Here is an 18,801-nt window from a genome sequence, read left to right on the forward strand (position 1 = left end):
TGGAAGCTCCTCATTGGACAGTTGAAGGGATGGACGCCCGCAACGGGGTGGGAAAGCACGGCCCTTCTCCTTTCCCTGCTCGCTCTTTCCTGCTCTACAAGTAAGGATACTCGTGCTTCGTATGACTTAGCCGTTTCTGGACAGATCACGGAATAACCGTTTAACCGGATCACCTGTATGTACCCGTACTTGCTTTCTGGTGGCGTTCCAATTGATAAGAACGGATTCTCCACTCAAAAAAATCATCTGCAGTCTGATAAGCAAAGTTGGGGAATTCTTTTTTTTTTTTTTTGGTGGATTAAAAGTCGAGGACGGCTTCATATCATAGTTGTCAGCTAGGACATGGATAACAGGTGACGATGAAGACTGGTTTCAAGGCGAGTTGCGCACTATCATCCTCCTCGTGTGAGATATCACGTTACTGACTGTCGTGTTTCTTCCTCAGTTCTCCAACTTACTAGGGACCGTCTACTGCCAGGGCAACCTGCTATTCAGTCCCGATGGCACCCACCTGTTCTCGCCCGTCGGCAACCGAGTTACCGTCTTCAACCTGGTAGAGTAAGTCTTCGCCCTCGTCCTTCTCTCTTGCGTCTAATATAACCCCTGCTAACTTTGTGCTTGTGCGTGTGCGTATCAGGAACAAATCTCACACTCTTCCGTTTGCCCATCGCAAAAACATCAGCCGCATAGGACTTTCTCCCCGCGGCAATGTCCTCCTCAGCGTCGACGAGGATGGCCACGCCATCCTGACGAACGTGCCCCGCCAGATCCCGATCTACCACTTCTCTTTCCGATCCCGCGTCACAGCGCTTGCCTTCTCACCTTCGGGGCGGCACTTTGCCGTGGGGCTGGGCCGGCGGACTGAGGTGTGGCATGTGCCTTCGACGCCGGACGCCAATGCCAGCGGCGAGCTAGAATTTGCGCCGTTTGTCAAGCACCACTCGCATCAGGGCCACTTTGACGACGTGCGGTACATTGAGTGGTCGACCGACTCGCGCTTCTTCATGACGTGCTCCAAAGACCTGACGGTGCGCATATGGAGTCTGAACGCCGAGGAGGGGTTCGAGCCGACGGTGCTGTCGGGGCACAAGCAGGCCGTCGTGGGCGCTTGGTTCTCGGCCGACCAGGAGACCATCTACACGACGAGCAAGGACGGCGCGGTGTTTACGTGGAAGTACGTGCGACCCAAGAACCGCATCGACGACGTAGACGAGAACAAGACGGGCGACGAAGACGAGTCCGACATGCGCTGGCGTATCGTGGAGCGACACTACTTCATGCAGGGGAGCGCGCATCTGCGGTGCGCGGCCTTCCACCCCGAGTCGAACCTGCTCGTGGCGGGTTTCTCTAACGGCGTGTTCGACCTGTACGAGATGCCCGACTTCAACAACATCCACAAACTGAGCATATCGCAAAACGACATTGACTTTGTCACCATCAATAAGAGCGGCGAGTGGCTGGCGTTTGGCGCGTCCAAGCTTGGCCAGCTACTCGTGTGGGAGTGGCAGTCAGAGTCGTACATCCTCAAGCAGCAGGGCCACTTTGACTCGATCAACGCGTTGACGTACTCGCCTGACGGCAAGCGCGTCGTCACCACAGCCGACGACGGTAAGATCAAGGTGTGGGACGTGGAGTCAGGATTCTGCATCGTGACCTTTACTGAGCACACGAGCGGCGTCACGGCCTGTCACTTTGCCAAGAAGGGCAACGTGCTCTTCACGGCCAGCCTGGACGGGTCCATCAGGGCGTGGGACCTGATACGGTACCGCAACTTCCGCACCTTCACGGCACCCACGCGCCTCTCCTTCTCCAGCCTGTCGGTCGACCCGAGCGGCGAAGTCGTGGCGGCTGGCTCCCTCGACTCATTCGACATCCACATCTGGTCGGTGCAGACGGGCCAGCTACTGGACCAGCTGGCGGGCCACGAGGGCCCTGTCTCGGCGCTGGCGTTCGCGCCCACGGGCGATGCCTTGGTCAGCGGCAGCTGGGACCGCACGGCGCGCATCTGGTCCATCTTCAGCCGGACGCAGACGAGCGAGCCGCTGCAGCTGCAGGCCGATGTGCTCGACGTGGCGGTGCGCCCCGACTCGATGCAGCTGGCCGTGTCGACGCTGGACGGCCAGCTGACGTTCTGGTCCATGACGGAGGGTGAGCAGGTCGCCGGGCTGGACGGGCGCCGCGACGCCTCGGGAGGTCGCAAGTTCTCTGACCGGCGCACCGCGGCCAACATGTCGGGCACCAAGAGCTTCAACACTATCCGCTACAGCGCCGACGGCAGCTGCATTCTGGCCGGCGGCAACAGCAAGTACATATGCCTGTACTCGGTGACGACCATGGTCCTGCTGAAGAAGTTCACCGTGTCGGTCAACCTTTCGCTGTCGGGAACGCAAGAGTTCCTCAACAGCAAGCAGCTCACCGAGGCGGGCCCGACGGGTGAGCTGGACGACCGGGGCGAGGCGTCGGACCGCGAGGATAGGTGGGATGCCAGCCTGCCCGGGTCCAAGCGCGGCGGCGACCCGTCGGCGCGCAAGAAGCTCCCCGAGGTGCGTGTCACGGGCATTGACTTCTCGCCCGCCGGTACGGCCTTTTGCGCCGCCTCGACCGAGGGCCTCCTCATCTACAGCCTCGATCACCAGAGCGTGCAGTTCGACCCGCTAGACCTGGACATGGACATCACGCCCGCCACCACGCTGCGCGTCCTGGACAAGGAGCGCGACTACCTCAAGGCCCTGGTCATGGCCTTCCGCCTCAACGAGGCCGGGCTGATCAAGCGCGTCTTCCAGGCCGTGCCCCCCGGCGACATCGGACTCGTCGTCGCCGGCGTGCCGTCAGTCTACGTGGCGCGTCTGCTGCGCTTCGTCGCCGCCCAGACCGAGGACTCGCCCCACATCGAGTTCTGCCTCCTCTGGACAAAGGCCCTCGTCGACAAGCACGGCGCCTACCTGTCTGCCAACCGAGCCCGGACGGACGTCGAGCTGCGCGTCGTGGCACGCGCCGTCGCGCGCATGAGGGATGAGATCCGCAGGCTGGCCGACGAGAACGTCTACATGGTCGATTACCTGCTCGGCCAGGCGACCAAGGACAGCAATCTCAAGGCCAAGACGGTTACGACGGGGGCAACGCACGACGGCAACGATGTGGTGCCGGATGTGGCAGACATCGAAATGGGTGAGGAAGAATCTGATGATGAGTGGATCGGACTAGAGTAAGGGCTGAAGGTTGATGCGCGTCTGGATTTTCAATTTTCTTTTTTTATAATTTAAGAAAAAAAAAAAAAGAAAGCAAGACAAAAAGCGAGTTGTAGATATGTGCAAGAATAAATGATTATAAACAACCCCCCCCCCCCCCCCCCCCGAGATATTCATACCCTTACAATGCAGTATTACTATACCATCATTCGACTTTTAACAATCAGGAGCGGTTAGTTCAAAGCTTCGGGACCCCCCTCCACGACTGCTTAAACCCAGGCGACATCACCCAGTGACCCGACTCCCTCTCGACCCCACGAAGAAGCATATAATGGATCCTGAGCCACTGATCGTCCCGTCTGATACGCACCCACTCCCTGTCGGAGAACTCTGCAGTCCTCTCCTGGATGAGTATGAGCGCCCTGGAGAGCTTGATGATGTGTCCATCGTCAGGGATGGCATGCACACGTGGGAGCAGATCACGAGGGCTCTGCGCATGGCCATCACCGCCAGCAGCCAGCAGAGCAGCACGGTCTCGCTCGTCCTGGGGCGTGTATGTGTCGAGTATTGCTTCGTGGTCGAGGGAAGGCAACCCACCCGCCACGTACTGCAGCAGGTCGAGGCGCATCTTCCACTCCAGGAGGCGCGTCTTGGTGGACGTAGGGATCCAGGAATGGGCGTTTACCGCGCTGAAGAAGGGTACAGAATTGACATGGTGGCTTGTAGGTGTGTGGTTTTTTTTTTTTTTTTTCAAATGTCAGAATAAGAACACGGGTGCACATGTAGCCCCCAAAGAGAAGAGGGGGTTCAAGAAAAAAGAAAGGAAAGGAAGTGACTTACATGAAGAAGAAATCAAACTTGGGAATGTAGGGTGGATTCCAGGCACCCAAAGCGGCAACGTACGCATTGACATGACCCATCTCGGCCGTCTTCTCGGCCAGGTTATCAGGCGAGACCTTGACCTTGGCAGCGAGGCGCACCATCTCATGGTGTACCTTGCCCAGGACGCGGCCGCAGACGTGCGGGCCCAAGGTGTCATCCCACGATGAGCTCTTCCTTAGCTTGTCGTCCTTGGCAGCCTGCTCGAACAGACGGGCGAAGTCGGTACCATAATCACTGCTATTTCCACCCTCAGCAGCAGCAGCAGCAGCGGCAGAGGCGGCAGCCTTCTCAGAGTCGAGGAAGAAGCTGCGTATGGCCGCGTCGTCGTCGTGGACGGCCGTCTGGGCGAGGGCCTCCGCTACGAGGGCCGGCTGCTCCCACTCCACGCCGAACATGAGGTGGATGAGGGGATGGAGGAAGCTCGCGTACAGACGGGTGAGGAGCTGCAGCGCCGGACCGTCCTCCCCTTCCTCCTCGCGAAGCAGGTATTCCACCAGGACGGCCTGCCAACCCTTCTGCTCGATCTCGCCCTGGAAGAAGCGTAGGAAGTCGACGTAGTGCTTCGCCTTGCCGACGTAATCGGGCAGGGCGGCGGCGTAGTCGTCCCGCAGACGGGCCACGACCTCTGGTCTCGCCTTGGCCAGCCGTGCTTGGTAGGTCTGGTTGCTGTCAAAGCCGGATTGGAGCTGGGATGACGATGCACCCGTTCCGTAGAGGGTGAGGAGTTGGTGGGGGATCTGCACGGTGCGTCAGTCAGCTGTGACGTACGGTATCGGGGACCGGGGAAGACGATACGTGGTTGTGGAAGCCGCGTGCGTTGAAGAAGGCGTTGTTGTTCTGTCCGAAGTCTGGGTCAGCGGTGTGTCTTTGGGAGGGAGAGAGGAAGAGGGGGGGGGGGGGGGGGGGGGGGTAGTGAACACCAGTACCTCGAGATCTCTCTGAAGTAGCTCAGACACCTTGGACGCCGTGCTGGCATCGGCTGGATATCGAAGGATGCCATCCCCTCGAGTTGGGACGTCGAATCTATACGCTGTGGCCATGGTGGAATATGACGCGATCAGTCGTCTCGGTATTGTCGGGAAGACGCGTGATGTTAGTCTCATCATGTTAGGCATCTCCAGACAGTGCTATACGTAGAAGAGGAAGCTGATATTTATACTCCGTCGGGTCTCTCTGCCGCGTGGATGCATGACAAATCTATCGTGTCTGTGGGAGTGTGGAAAACTGTGTGTGTCCTGGTAGTTACTACAGTAGTATTACTACTGTGCGTGAAACACGAGCTCGGGGAGGGTCATGTACCGAGCTGCGAAGTGGTAAGGACTTTTTTTTTTTTTTTGGAGGACGATGACATCAATTAAAGACGATGACATCAAAAGAGGAGATAGACACAGAGTACGGTCGGACAGAGATATGATGAGATGGAACGTCATCAATTCGCTCCTATACCCGTACAGAACGTCCTATATCCGTAAAGAACGTGATGGGCTATGGAATCATCTTCGGACGGGAGCCAGTCAGAATGCTTCTATTATTATTGGATTGTGGCGAGGGGCTTTTTGCTTCAGCCTCTATTCTTTCATACCCCGGATTTCCATTCTCATCTTGGTGCTAACACTTTCTTCGCTGCTTATTAATACCGTTACGCTAACATCATGAAGCGGGAATCGGATTTCGGAGATCCGAGCTGGTCAATCAGTATGGAGCTGTTTCTTTTATTTTTCTTGGCTCCTTTTTCTTCTTCTTCCATATCCTATGAGGCCGAGGGGTGATACTTGGTTCTTCGACTCATCATCCACACCATTACAAAAAAAAAAAAAAAGGGAAAGAAAAAAAAGACGGATGTCAACCAAAAAAAAAAAAGAAGAAAATCAAAGCGACAATCCATTTCTTTCTATTCTTCTAATAATTCCACCCGCTATCATCTCCCATAAAACATAAGTGGGGGTGGGGGGTAATGTGTAGGTACAAAAAAAAATCATAAAATGAAAAATTGAGACATCTCGCTCAAGTTTTGTATATCTCCTCAATTTCTCTTTCCTTCTTATATATTCTCTATATTGCGTTGTGGCGCTCAAGCCTTGCGCTTCTTGGGAGGCTGGTCCTCACTGTCACCCATCTCCTCGTCCGAGTCCTCTTCGTCGTCCTCGAAGTCGAGGTCGCTGAGACCATCCTGCTCTTGAGCAGCCACTGGTTCGTGTTAGTTTTCTTCTTCTTCTTTTCTTTTTCCGTGCCGTTGTATACATGTCTTACATGCGTCCATGCGCGCGGGTGTAGAGGACCGGAGAAGGCGGGGTCAGGGGACAAAACATACGGAAGTACTTGATGGCACTGGGGTAGAGGTCCTCGGCGATGCAGACGGCGAGGTCGTCTGCAGTGGGGAAGATCTCCCACTCGTACTCGTCGTCATCGTCATCGTCCTCCATGTCTTCCTCGTCAATCTTCTTGCCCTCCTTGCGGGCCTTGCGTCTCTCCTCCTCCTTCTTGAGGGCCTCCTTGTGCTCGTCGTCCGAGATGTTGCGGCCGCGGAAGCCGAACCAGGCGAAGAAGCTGAGGCCGTCGAGGCCGGTGTTGTCCATCTGCTTCTTGAGCTCCTTCTTGAGCTCGGTCTCTTCGTTGGGCTTGGCCGAGGCCTGGTCCTCCTGGTAGACCTTGCAGACGAGGTCGAGCATGCCGTTGGTCAGGTCCTTGCCTTCCTTCCACTTGATGGGGACGGGCTCCGAGATGAGGCCGGCCCAGCCGTCCTTGGCGTAGCGCCACCGGAACTTCTTCTCGAGGGTGCGGTCCTCAAAGTACTCGTTCTCGGAAAACTCGAACCTGATCGAGATGCTGCGCGGGTCGCCAGAGGGAAGCTCGAAGCGGTCCACCTTGAGGCCGGTGAGGGACGTCATGAAGACGTTGGCGTCCTGGGGCTGGATATACTCGTCGATATCGGGAGGGCACTGCTCAACCACCAGGGGCCAGAAGCCGGGGATCTGAGAGACGACCTTTTCACGCTTGACGTAAAGGTCCTTGCTGAGGTTGTACTGCTGGCGGACTACCTTGCACACGTCACTGTCAGTCTCGTCGTCATTCTTCTCCTTCCCCAGTCTCGGATACGGTCTTGCGACCGTCCGGCTGCGTTCCATGGGCATGCACTCACGCATCTCGAGCTCAACGTCCTCAAAGTCATCCTCGAGCTCCTCGAGCTGCTCGTAGGCAACGGGGATCTCCTTCTCGTTCTCGGCAGACATATTGGGAGCGTTATTGAGGAATAGAAGGAAACTTTTGTGTGTGTGTATGTGTGTGTGTGAGTGTGAAAGAGAAGGAAAAAGAAAAAGAAGAAAAAAGGAGGGGTGGTGGAATGCGAGAGAGCAAGGGCACTTTTTCATATATTTACTATTAGTTGGGAAAGAGCTGACCGGGTAGCACTTGCCCCGCAGTCTTTGTTGTCACTGCTACTATTTACCACTCTTACGCAGCAGCATTGCTAGTGGATGGTAGATCACTGGATAGAGGAGATAATCTATGCAACAAGAAAAAACCAGACAAAGGTCCAGAGCCAGAGAAATCTACTAGTGGCATGAAGAAAAATTTTTCCTTCCTTTTTCTTTTCCCGCCTAATAACAAGGAACAAAGAGAGCGTCAGTCAATCGGGCAAGAATAAGAGTGGTGGTGAGTGGAGGGAGTGGAGGGGCAGCGGCCTTGTTTGGCATCCTCTATGTTTGCTCTTACCCGTTTACAGAAAGAATGACGGCGGTGAAATTCTGAACCCCTGCAGGGCCTCCTACTCGTACAGTATTATTCATTACATTATTGCGTGTATGGCCCCAAAAGAGGGCCCCAAAAGAGCCCCCAAAAGAGGTCCCGAGAAGTCCCCAAGAAGTCCCAAGGGGCCACTAAGAGTATGTGAACGCTCAGAGTGCATGCGTGATGGATCCATTCGTGGGACCCAAACGAATCGTCGGGCCACTGAAATGGGTATATTTCTACAGGGGCATCTCCGGGGGGCCCCTGGGTCTGGAGTGGCTCCGTTGCAGTGCTGTTGAGTGGTCGAGTGGCTAACTCACTCAACTGTACAGGTGGTACTCTGCTCATACAAGTTCTCGGCTCATACAGGTTCTCTGCCCATACAAGTAACATCAAGTCACCTATCATTCTCGCAAGTACGAGCAGTGCTCGGGTGCTTGAGCGATCGAGTGATCCAGTGACTGAGTGTTCGAGCAGTATGTAGGTCACTGTAGGTGAGTGGCTGGTGGGCCGTGGCTGGACGGTGATCCGCTAGAGCCTACGTCGTACAGGGCACCGTGGAGGCGTTGCCAGGGTCCAGTCCTCTGCAGATCTTATACTCCTGCAGGCCCAAAATGGATTCGCGCAACGGGTTACTTGTACTTGCAGATTTTTTTTCTTTCCGCCTATTGTCACTGTTGAAAGTCTGTGTGGTAGTTCGTAGAGCACCGCCCGCTGGAAAGGGTGTTGGGAATGATGGTAGTAATACGACCCAGAGTTTGCACAAACGCCGTTGTACTCCCGGTGTTGGGATTATTAGTCATCACGCTCACGCTGCCCCGCGCGCCCCGCAAACCACTGGTATAACTGGTGATAATACTGCTATTACGGTTATTTACCACCTGCACACACGCACATGCGGTGCGAGTACACGACGAACCCCCTCCATCCATCATCATCACAGCTTCGGAGCTTAGACCGTATAGTAGACATCCACATGGCCCCGGCACCGTGACATGAGTATATGGCGCATTCAATAAACCACACGTACCGATCGCAGACAGCGTTAGCATCCCACCACCCGCCATGCTCGCCACCCGTCCCCTCGAAGTAGCCGTCTTCTCCTCCGCCGATGCCATCCGTGCCCTCAGCCAAGGCTGCCAGCGCATCGAGCTCAATGCCACAGGATCGTACCCGTACGGTGGTCTGACGCCCCCCGTAGCAGAGGTCGCGGCCGCATCTGCTTCCGTCGCCGATGACGGCGCCGCACTGCGCGTCATGATCCGACCAGCCGTCACATCGCCCCAGGACTTCATCTACACCCCCCAGCAGTTCAACACCATGAAGGAAGACGTACTGGCGTTCAAGGAGTCAGGGTGCATGAACGCCTCGCGGGGCGACGGCTTTGTCTTCGGGATCCTGCAGGTTCTCCCTCTCGACGGGGAGGTTGCCGTCGACGTAGCGCGCTGCTCTGAGCTGGTGCGGCTAGCTGCGCCCTTTGTCTGCGTCTTTCATCGGGCCTTTGATGCCGTCTTGGCCACTGCCACTGCCACCGCCACTGCCACCGCCACTGACGCTGCGTCTTCCTCCCCTCTGTCTTCCTCATCTTTGGAGGGCGATGCACTGCCTGCCTTGCGTGACCTCTCATCGTGCGGCTTCAGAGGACTGCTCACGTCGGGAGGACCGGGGTGTCATGCCGACCATCTCGATGCACTGCATCTGCTGGCTCGTCAGATGAGACACTCGGATATCGAGCTCATTGTCGGTGGTGGTGTGCGTCCTGGCAATGCTACCCGGGTAGCTGACAAGATGGCCGACTTTGACGGTACATGGCTGCATTCGGCATGTCTCTCTCCCGCGGGTGCACCATCCACATCCCAAGGTTCGGGTACAGACGGTATCCTCGATTGCTCCGTGTTGCACGACTTGCTCTCTCGTCTGAGGCCTGGATGTGGATAGGCCATGCATATAAGCTGGCATCGTGAGCGTAGCTATCGTTCAATGCTTTGTGCACACCATGTCTCTCATCGTAATCTTCTTCTTTTTCTCTCTATTGATTTTTTTTCCTCAACATCCACCATACTGTACTACAGTAGTAACATCTATACGTGTGTAAACCAGAGCCTCTAAATCACTCCGCCCCCTCCAACTCCATCGCTCCAGTTTCGGCGCCATCATGAAAAGAGGAAGAAGAGATGAGATATATCAAGAAGTGAAGGGAAATTAACAAAAGAAGAAAAAAAGGAGAAGAATCAATCAGTCGAACGGTCCCAGTCCGCACGGTCCCAGTCCGCACCCCTGGCAAGACCGAGACAGTCGGAAATCTTGTAGAAGATGTCAATGTTGTCAAAAGTCCCGCCAAAGAGCTCCTGGCATGGACCCCAGGAGAAGACGGGCACGTCCGTGAGCGAGTGGACGCCCTGCCCCTCGGTGGTGGGCAGCGTGCCGTTGACGAGGTACCCGTCCTTCCCGTCGTCCGGGTTGGCGTAGTAGTCGCCCGAGTCCTCTACGATCTCGACGGCTGGCTCGCGGGGCTCTGACCTGTGCACCTTGTAGTTCTCGCGGTGATCGGGCATGGCGCCGAAGCCGGCGGCGATGGCGTACCGGGGCTCCCAGTTTGTGGGGAAGTTGGGGCCGGTTCCGTAGCTGATGCCGCTGGGGGGCTTGCCCGTGGTGTACTGAGAGTTGCCCGAGTTCCTGTACACCCCGATGGCGCGGCGCTTGTGGCGCTCATCCTCCTGGGCGGCGAGGTACTTTGTGTCGGCTGATCCGTAGACGCTGTGTTTCGACGTGTCGTCAGTATGTGAACAAGGGTGAGGAAACACGCACACATGCCCTGCCGAGAAAGGGGGGGGGGGGGGGGGGGGGGGGAGAGAGAACAGAGACTTACTCGAAGCCGTGACCGTGATCGGCCGAGACGATGATGAGCGTCTCGTCGAGAACATCTAGGTCCTCGAGCTTCTTCATGGTGGCGCGGACGGTATCGTCAAGCTCGAGCAGGTCGCCCAGGGCGCGGTCGTAGTCGAGGGCGTGCATCTGCTTGTCGACGGATGCGGCCTCGACCATGAGGAAGAAGCCGTCGTCGCCGCCCCGGCGGTCGAGTATCTCGACGGCCTTGGTGGCCATGTCCTTGAGACCGGGGAGGTCGGTGGCGTCGCCGTCCCCGCCGGCCGGGTCGTTGGCCAGACCCTGCAGGTTCTCCTTGTAGACGTTTCGGTCGAGCCAGACAGGGAGGTTCCCGCGGCAGAAGATGCCGAGCTGCCTGTCGCCCGGGTCGGCCTCCAGCAGGCTCGTGCGGTTCAGGCTGACGCCGTAGCCCCTGTCGGCGAACTCCTTGTAGTAGTCCTTGCCCTCGTACGAGTCTTCACCGGCGAGGAAATTCTCGGCGCCCCCGCCAAAGTACACGTCCGGGCCGTCCTGCTTGGTCCACTCGTAGTCGGTCACGCCGTTGAGCGCCTGGTCAATCAGCGGGCCGTACTCGCCGCGGAGCCGGGTGTGGCCCGTCAGCGCGATGGGCGTGGCGTCGGCCATGAAGGCCGTCGACACGGCGCCCCAGGCACCCCTGCGCACCCGCTTGAAGATCTCGACGATCGTCTCGACCTTGGGGTCATCGAAGGGGTCGGCGGACGAGTCGGCGTAGACGCTGTCGGACGGGGTCAGCATGATCAGAGACGGTGTCTCGTCAGAGAAGGGTGGATTGGAACTTGACCCGGTGGCCTTACTTACCCCATCGCATTGACGGTGCTCTTGTGTCCAGTGTATAGAGCAGACGCCGAGTTGGCAGAGTCGGTAATGTACGAGTCGATCGAGTGCGTCATCTGGTGACCCAACACGGGGAAATCGTCCAGCTTGAGGTTGGTCTGATATTTTCCGTTGATGCTCTTGTGTCCCAGCAGACGGGCGGCGGTGATCTATATCACTGTCAGCCTATATATTGACCTCTCTCTACCCATTGATGAAAGGCTCCTTTCTTTCCCGTCCTTCTTTCTTTCTTTCTATAAAGAAAACATACCATATTAGTAGTCATGCCATCACCGATGAAAAAGATAACATTCTTAGCCTTGCGCCTCTTGGAGATATCCCGAACCGTCCACTTGGCCGTCGTCGTCTCGCCGTCGTAGTAGTGCAGCGTGACGGTATAAGTTCCGGGCTCGCGCAGGCTGAGCTTGCGGTAAGCCTTGGCGGCGACGTTGACGACGCTGGGCTTCTCCTCGTCCTCGGCAAAGAGGTCCTCGTACCACGAGAAGTCCCACCTCTCGACCTCGGGCTCCTCGATGTCGAAGAAGTGGGCAAAGTCACGCGGCCTGCCCTTGCCCTTCGCAATCGTCACCTTGAACCTTTCGTCCGGCTTGCCGTCGTGGGCCGCCTCGGTGCCGTTGACGGGTGCATGCACCTCGACGCGCAGGTCGAACAGCTGGCCGGGCAGGAAGTCGGACTGATCCGGAGGCAGGAGGCAGCCCAGAGTAGGGCATGTGCCCAGCCGCTGGTAGGTCTGGGCGGACGCGACCCCCGAGAGGGCCGCGAGGGCCGCGAGGGTGGTGACGACGTTGAACCTCATGGCTTGGAGAGCTATCTCTGGGACAGGAAAAAACTCCGGTGAAGAGACACTTCAACGTCTGGCCTGCACAGAGGAGAGAAGGAGAAGATTGAAGGGGGGTGGAGGGAAGGGGGGAGGGAAGAGGAGAGAGACGTCGACGGATCTTCTGTCCGGCAGGTCAAGTGCGGATGCGACCGTTCTTGTACTCGTACCGTGGAGTCAGTCGTCAAGCTCCGGGAGAGCAGAGGATCCATCCCTCGGAGAGTCCGTTCGTCGCCATATTGATTGGATGGACTCTCGTACCGGTGACTTCTTTCTCTCTCGTGGCTGCGTGGGGTGGGTTCATCAAGAAGGAAGGCGGGAACCCAGCCATGTGGCCCCGGATTGCATTGTCCTATAGGCTATCGCGAAGGAGGGAAGTTGGGACTAGGATATATTCGTTCATCGCAAGCATAGTTGGCTCTGGTTCCGGAACATGGCGTACGGAAAATCTGACTATATTAACATTCCTGTCTCGTAATATACATGTACTCTGTCTTTCCCCCTCCCTGTGCCTCCCTCCTCTTGCTCTCTGTCTCTCCCTCCTCTCTCTACATTGTTCGATGTGAATTGGTCTGTCCGTCTTGTGTGTTCCCAGTTTCTCCCCGTCTCTCCTTTCCTCCCCCCCGCCCGAGTCGTCTCTCCTATTCAACGATAGCGCCAGCGTGAGCCGATACACCGGTATCTCTCGTCATCCGCAATTGTCTGTCCACGCGACGACTTGACTCTCATCCTCGGCCCCTCTCTGCCTACCCGCATAAGCAGCTTGGACAGACAAGCCTAGCTGCCTAGTCTGGCTTAGATTCGGTTAGGAGAGATAAGCTTGTTTGCAGTTCCCCCGTGCATGAATTGGCTTCTTCTATTGGTCAGTACAGGGATATATCTTCGCTCAGCTTTGGCCAAGATCTGCTGGTTCGACTCCTACGGCCTCCACTCTCCACTTTGGCAACTTCCGACCTATTACTTCGCACATGTATTAATGCTCGTAGAAGACACTTATTACTATCAAAGTCATCAACAAGCTGCAAATTAACTCTTGTCGGATGTTCGAGCGGGGAGGGGGGGGGGGGGGGGGGGGGGGGGGGGGGGGGAATGAGGCTTGCAGGTAGGCTGCATGAACAGTGATATCGTATTACCTTCCGCAACCCTTGGTCTTCTGGGATGACACACGTGCATCTCCATGTCCAATAAGCATCGTCGGGAACTCTCGCTCGGATCAGCCCATTATTGGTGTTTTCTTCTTTGCCCTTGCTGCGTCATCAAATTTTCCTATCAAGCCCTCCCGCACCTTTCGAAGCCAAGCAAGCCTCTGTGGCGCTCTGTCTCGTTTAGTTTGCCGGGATTTGGCTGGCTCTGACCGACTCGAACCGACTCGGTCTTCTTGGCTTGTGCGTCGAGTAATTGAGAGCTCTCGCGTCTGACGGCCATGTTCGGCTTCCATCGAGTCTACGTGCTCGAGGCTATGCAGATCTGGTCAGGGTATACTAACCCGAGAGCCATTCTGGTGGCTGCCATGATGCCCGAGGAAAGTCCAGGAATCTCAAGATCGATCAACATCGTACGACGTATGGCCGAGCATGATCGTTGACCGCTGTCGTTCATCGGGAAGATGCACTGTTTCTGGAAACGGCGGCTAGGTTGGTCGATGTAGAGTAGGGCCGGCTATCGACTGCTGGCTTCCTTTTGCGCAAAGCCCTTCTCGGCTAGCGTCTGTCCACTGCCCTCCGGCACGGGCGGAGGTGTCTCGCTGACCTGCTGCCCCGGCTCGACGCCGCCCAGCCCTTGCCACGATGGCTTGTTGTACCTTTCCTGTCCAGCCTGGCTCTTGAAGTGGTATCCCCGCGCACGTGGTCGCTGCCCGGTCCCCTCGGGGAGCTCTGGCTCGTACGAAGCTTCAAATCGGCGGCTCGCGGCCTCCAGCTCCGACGTCCCGGTTCCCGCCCCACCACCACTCCGTAGCGTCTCGCGGATGGCTTTCAGGAACTCGTCGACGACGTGGTGGTTGTGGATCTGCAGCAGGTTCCAGCCCAGCATCTCCCTAGCATTGAGCAGGTGATGCACGTAGGCTCTGTGATGGCGCTGGCACGTGTGGCACCGGCACCCCTCCGCCAGTGGTGCGAGCGACGTTCTGTGCTCGTCAGACCACATGTCCACGCCGAGAGGCAGGACCTGCCTGCACGCGGTGGCATCGCTTTTCGGTGGTCGGAGCGTGAATGTCAACGCGATGCCGGCGTCGGATGTGCCGTTTACGAACGGGACCATGACCATGTCCACGCCCAGCAGTATCTGCCGGAGAATAGCTCGGGGTGACTGGGGGATATCGAGCGAGAGCCTGGGAAGTTGCGCCAGAGGCTTGTAGGCGGCCAGCTCCGGCAGCATGTTCACGTCGTATATCGCCAGCCCGGACAGCTTCTCTGCCAGGTCCTCTGACAGATGATTCAGGTAGCTCCACTGGATCGGATGCTCGACAGGTGGTATGGGCGCAAACACTGACACGTCGGTGACCGTCATGTCCAGCAGCCCAAGGAACTCATCCACCCACCCCTCAGTGCGTTCAGCCATCCTGAGCTGCTTCTTGAATACGGGGTTGGAACTCGTGTGCAGCATTTCTGCTAGTGGGATCACTATATCGGGATGCAGCTTCTCGATGGCCGAGGCGTACTTGGCCACAGTGATGGAGGCGAAGCCTGTTGACGTGTAGATGCCGATATTCTTGTCTGTATTTCCAGCGGGCGGTACCACAGCAGGCACACGTCGCGCTCCCATGATGGTGGAGACATGGCGCGGAAAAGAGGTGAAGGCGTGCAGCGCATCGTGGGCTGGTGTCTTGAGTATCGGCGGGTCCTTCTTGTCCAAGACTGTATCAAGTGTCAGCCAGAACGACGTGTACGCGTAGGTCTAGGCGTGCATGGCGTCCTTGTCTCTTCACATACAGTCTTCGAGAGCCATGTAGGCTGATGACAGAGAGGAGTGCTTTGATAGGACATCCGGCGTCAGATGAGGGATGGTGCCTCGTGATGCAAAGCCTGTGTAGTTGGGTGTATCTATCGCCTTGCGACCTGGAAGTGAGAGACGACCCAGCCTTGCAGCACAGTCGTTGCCGCCCTCTGCGGCCCACATGACCTTGAATAATCTCTGCGACGATGCCATCGTCGGGTCCGTCTGATCAGCAGCCGTCATCTTGGTATGACTCCGTACCAGGCTGCAACGGGTAATGACGTCTGGCCAGAGACGGTATTCCAGCCGATGCCTGTGCGATGGGAAAGAAATGCCAAGCTGAATATGCGTACACTGTTTTCATTCACCGGATAAACAAGGACGTATCTCCATTCAGAGGGAGAGGCAAGCGGCCGTAGTCTGGCACTCTCTCACGTTGTTGATTGAGGAAGAAGTTGTCGTGTGAGGTCGGGAAAGAACCTGTGTGCGAATGTCGTACGGAGCATGTGTAAATCATCCAAAAAGCGCCCACCCATAGTGTAGGCATGTGAGAATCCGGTCGAGCAATGCACACCTGGCCGTATTTCCCGATTCAGACACGAGACACTCCTTTCCCCGAGGACTAGTACGGAGTACATGTACCCACGTGTTAGCGCCCTTGTACCTTTTGAATTTCCATGTCTGAATCGACGTGGGAGTCCCAGCAAAGAGTACAAGTTGAGACAGTCTTCTGTAACAGATCCTCCCGGGTGCATGGATACGAGTCCTAGTACTAAACCATCTATCACGCTCCCCTGTGGGTTCTGAAGAGAGAAAGAGAGAGAGCGAGCGAGCGAGCGAGAGAGAGAGAGAGAGAGGACGAATTCTGAAGAAAAGTGGCGACGACGTAATACTCTCTCGGTCATGGTCAACTACCGACATGACGAGACCGTGCCCCTCATGACCGATCCGGACCATCGAGACGACGAAGCCGCCAGACCAGACCGCGTGGTCAACGACGCAGGTAGCGAGGTCGAAGAAGCAGCCATTGGTGATGCGGGCCATCAACACCCGGATGCACCTCTCGAGAGCGCGGCAAACAACACCGACAACGACGATTCCAAGAATGCTTTCAACGTCACCACCCATCGCGACAACCCGGCCGACTCTTCCGGCGGTTCCGGACCCGACCGATCGACCAGTCCCCTCGAGATCGTAGACGACAACCTGGGCGGCCACGACGGCGCCCGCGGTAGTGGGAGCAGCATCTCGACCCCGCGCTTCCTCCAGGAGGAGAGGTCATCTCGACGGTGGAATTGGGTGCCGTACAGTGTGCGCCGCACCGCCAGGGCAGTCAACAAGTGGTCCTGGGGCCCTCCGAACCCGCAACCGTACCGCATCACGCCCTTCTTCCCCGCTGTCCAGCAGTTCCCGCTGTATCTGGTGGACCGGTTCCTGCCGAAGCGCAAGCAGCGCGGCTGGCTCATATCCGTCTACTTCTCCCTGTGGATCATCACCTTCACGCTCGTCAAGCGGGCGGGCACCATCTCGACCGAGGTTCCCGGCTGGGGCACGCCCGAGGACATCGGCTGCGGCACCACGTACTGGAGCTCGGGCAACGGGTGTGGCATCGACGGCAACGACTGCCGCCCCTTCAACAACAGCGGCTTCCTGTTCCGCTGCCAGGGCAGCTGCGACAGCTACCACGTCCTCAACCCGCACGCCGTGGGCGATCAGGAGGCCATCTACCGGTCCATCGTGGTCGGCGGGCCGACCGATGGCGAGACGTACTACCGCGGCGACTCGTACATCTGCGGCGCCGCCATCCACGCGGGTATCATCGACAACGCGCACGGCGGCTGCGGCGTGGTCGAGCTCATCGGCGAGAGGAAGTCGTACGACGCGTCGAAGCGCAACGGCATCGAAAGCCTGGGCTTCGACACATACTTCCCGCTGTCCTTCCGCTTCGTCCCCGGCATCCAGTGCAGCGCGCAGGACATGCGCTGGTCGCTGCTGGCCATCTCCACCGTCTGGACGGCCGTGCTGTCCGTCTTCACCGACTCCGCCGCCCTGTTCTTCTTCGGCAACTTTGTCATGATGTTCTGGACGGTGGGCATGGCCACGGACACGCCGTCCTACAGCTCCGTGGCCAGCCTCTTCTCCAACATCCTCGGAAAGTTCCTGCCCGCCATGTTCTGCGCCTGGGTCATCTACGACAAGATGGGCGTCAAGCGCACGCTGGGCGGGCTGACGGCCCAGCTCGAGAAGACGGTCCTGTGGCTCGGCCCCTGCTGGGTCGGCGCCCTGGACAACTACACGCTCGACTTCATCCCCATCCAGCGCCTCACGGGCCACGACCTCGAGCAGCAGCCCGGCGCGAAGGCGGCGCTGGCCGTCATCGTCATCGTGCTCACCGTCATCGTCGCCTCCCAGGTGTGGTTCTTCCGGCAGGAGGGCCGCTTCCGGCGGTACATCAAGGTGTACGCCCTGTTCATCGGGGGCATCGTCATCGCGCTGCTCCTCCCCGGCCTGGACCTGCGCATCCACCACTACATCCTGGCCCTGCTCCTCCTGCCGGGGACGAGCATGCAGATGCGCCCTTCCCTCGTGTACCAGGGCCTCCTGGTGGGCCTGTTCATCAACGGCATCGCCCGGTGGGGCTTCGACTCAGTCCTCCAGACCCCCGACGATCTCCGGGGTGATGCCCAGCTGGGCACCGAGCTGCCCGTCATCCCCACGCCCGAGATAGCCCTGGCCAACAGCACCGCCGGCACCGCATCGTCAAACATCACCTTCACATGGAACCTGCCCTCCGGTGGCGCCGCCAACTCCGAGTTCGACGGCATCAGCATCCTGGTAAACGATGTCGAGCGCTTCCGCTCCTACTTTGACGACTCGGTCGGCCAGGAGGACAGCTTCGTCTGGCAGAGGGACGCCGACCTCGCCGTCCCGGAATACTTCCGCTTCGCCTTCATGGACGGCTCCTCGTCCGGCGACTATACCAAGGCCGGCACGTGGACTGCCCAGGGCGAGTGGGTTACCATGAAGCCTGGGCCGTCCAAGATCAAGGCTAGAGATGCACCGTCTGATATTGTTGTCAAGGGACGACGACGTTGACTTCTTTTTCTTTCCTTGCCATTTATCTTCTTCTACTTCTTACATCTATCGAAGTCTTCCTGTTTTTATGTGTGTCTCAACGGCCTTTCAGATATCTCCTTTTTTTTTTTCAAATATACCTGTATGATTCCTTCTGTGTACAGCGTCTTGGGTCTTTTCGAGTGCTTTGTATGAAGGTGCAGTCGTGATAAACAATACAACTTCCGTCGAATTCATCTGAGATGTAATGATACGAGCATTTACATACGCCTGTGCAGCCAGCACGTGCGAATTGTTAGTGAAGCTACTGATAGTTGAAGCTACCTAGGGTAAGTTATTAGGTCTAATTGTCTACCTCTTGTCTGCCGCAACATTCTGTCTGCAATGTAGGAAATGCACTACTATCCTCCATTCCTCCGTGATGCTTGTTTTCTCCAT

The 18,801-nt window shown here is 57.4% G+C and overlaps 7 protein-coding genes across 7 annotated transcripts; 3 read left to right on the forward strand and 4 right to left on the reverse strand.

Annotated features, from left to right (window-relative positions):
* Positions 1 to 412: 412 nt before the first annotated feature.
* GMORB2_3347 (periodic tryptophan protein 2) lies at positions 413 to 3,209 on the forward strand (the record flags this gene model as incomplete). Its single annotated transcript, XM_035465323.1, has 2 exons — positions 413 to 558; positions 638 to 3,209. Coding segments are annotated over 2 exons (2,718 nt in total), but the record flags the coding sequence as incomplete, so codon positions are not given.
* Positions 3,210 to 3,426: 217 nt separating this feature from the next.
* GMORB2_3348 (uncharacterized protein) lies at positions 3,427 to 5,110 on the reverse strand (the record flags this gene model as incomplete). The annotated part of the gene is made up of 3 exons (XM_035465324.1): positions 3,427 to 3,907; positions 4,029 to 4,807; positions 4,997 to 5,110. 3 exons carry the CDS (start codon positions 5,108 to 5,110, stop codon positions 3,427 to 3,429), a joined length of 1,374 nt encoding a protein of 457 aa, XP_035318873.1.
* A 1,031-nt stretch (positions 5,111 to 6,141) lies between these two features.
* GMORB2_3349 (Nucleosome assembly protein (NAP)) lies at positions 6,142 to 7,300 on the reverse strand (the record flags this gene model as incomplete). The annotated part of the gene is made up of 2 exons (XM_035465325.1): positions 6,142 to 6,257; positions 6,382 to 7,300. The coding sequence occupies 2 exons, from the start codon at positions 7,298 to 7,300 to the stop codon at positions 6,142 to 6,144; spliced, it is 1,035 nt and encodes a 344-aa protein (XP_035318874.1).
* A 1,561-nt stretch (positions 7,301 to 8,861) lies between these two features.
* GMORB2_3350 (copper homeostasis protein) lies at positions 8,862 to 9,734 on the forward strand (the record flags this gene model as incomplete). Its single annotated transcript, XM_035465326.1, has 1 exon — positions 8,862 to 9,734. One exon carries the CDS (start codon positions 8,862 to 8,864, stop codon positions 9,732 to 9,734), a length of 873 nt encoding a protein of 290 aa, XP_035318875.1.
* Positions 9,735 to 10,027: 293 nt separating this feature from the next.
* Positions 10,028 to 12,333, reverse strand: GMORB2_3351 (Alkaline phosphatase; the record flags this gene model as incomplete). Its single annotated transcript, XM_035465327.1, has 4 exons — positions 10,028 to 10,553; positions 10,666 to 11,418; positions 11,502 to 11,686; positions 11,788 to 12,333. The coding sequence occupies 4 exons, from the start codon at positions 12,331 to 12,333 to the stop codon at positions 10,028 to 10,030; spliced, it is 2,010 nt and encodes a 669-aa protein (XP_035318876.1).
* A 1,680-nt stretch (positions 12,334 to 14,013) lies between these two features.
* GMORB2_3352 (queuine tRNA-ribosyltransferase) lies at positions 14,014 to 15,531 on the reverse strand (the record flags this gene model as incomplete). Its single annotated transcript, XM_035465328.1, has 2 exons — positions 14,014 to 15,209; positions 15,285 to 15,531. 2 exons carry the CDS (start codon positions 15,529 to 15,531, stop codon positions 14,014 to 14,016), a joined length of 1,443 nt encoding a protein of 480 aa, XP_035318877.1.
* Positions 15,532 to 16,227: 696 nt separating this feature from the next.
* GMORB2_3353 (LCCL domain) lies at positions 16,228 to 18,384 on the forward strand (the record flags this gene model as incomplete). The annotated part of the gene is made up of 1 exon (XM_035465329.1): positions 16,228 to 18,384. The coding sequence occupies one exon, from the start codon at positions 16,228 to 16,230 to the stop codon at positions 18,382 to 18,384; it is 2,157 nt and encodes a 718-aa protein (XP_035318878.1).
* Between the last annotated feature and the right edge of the window lie 417 nt (positions 18,385 to 18,801).

Source organism: Geosmithia morbida (assembly GCF_012550715.1).
Source record: "Geosmithia morbida isolate 1262 chromosome Unknown scaffold_17, whole genome shotgun sequence".
Lineage (NCBI taxonomy): Eukaryota > Fungi > Ascomycota > Sordariomycetes > Hypocreales > Bionectriaceae > Geosmithia > Geosmithia morbida.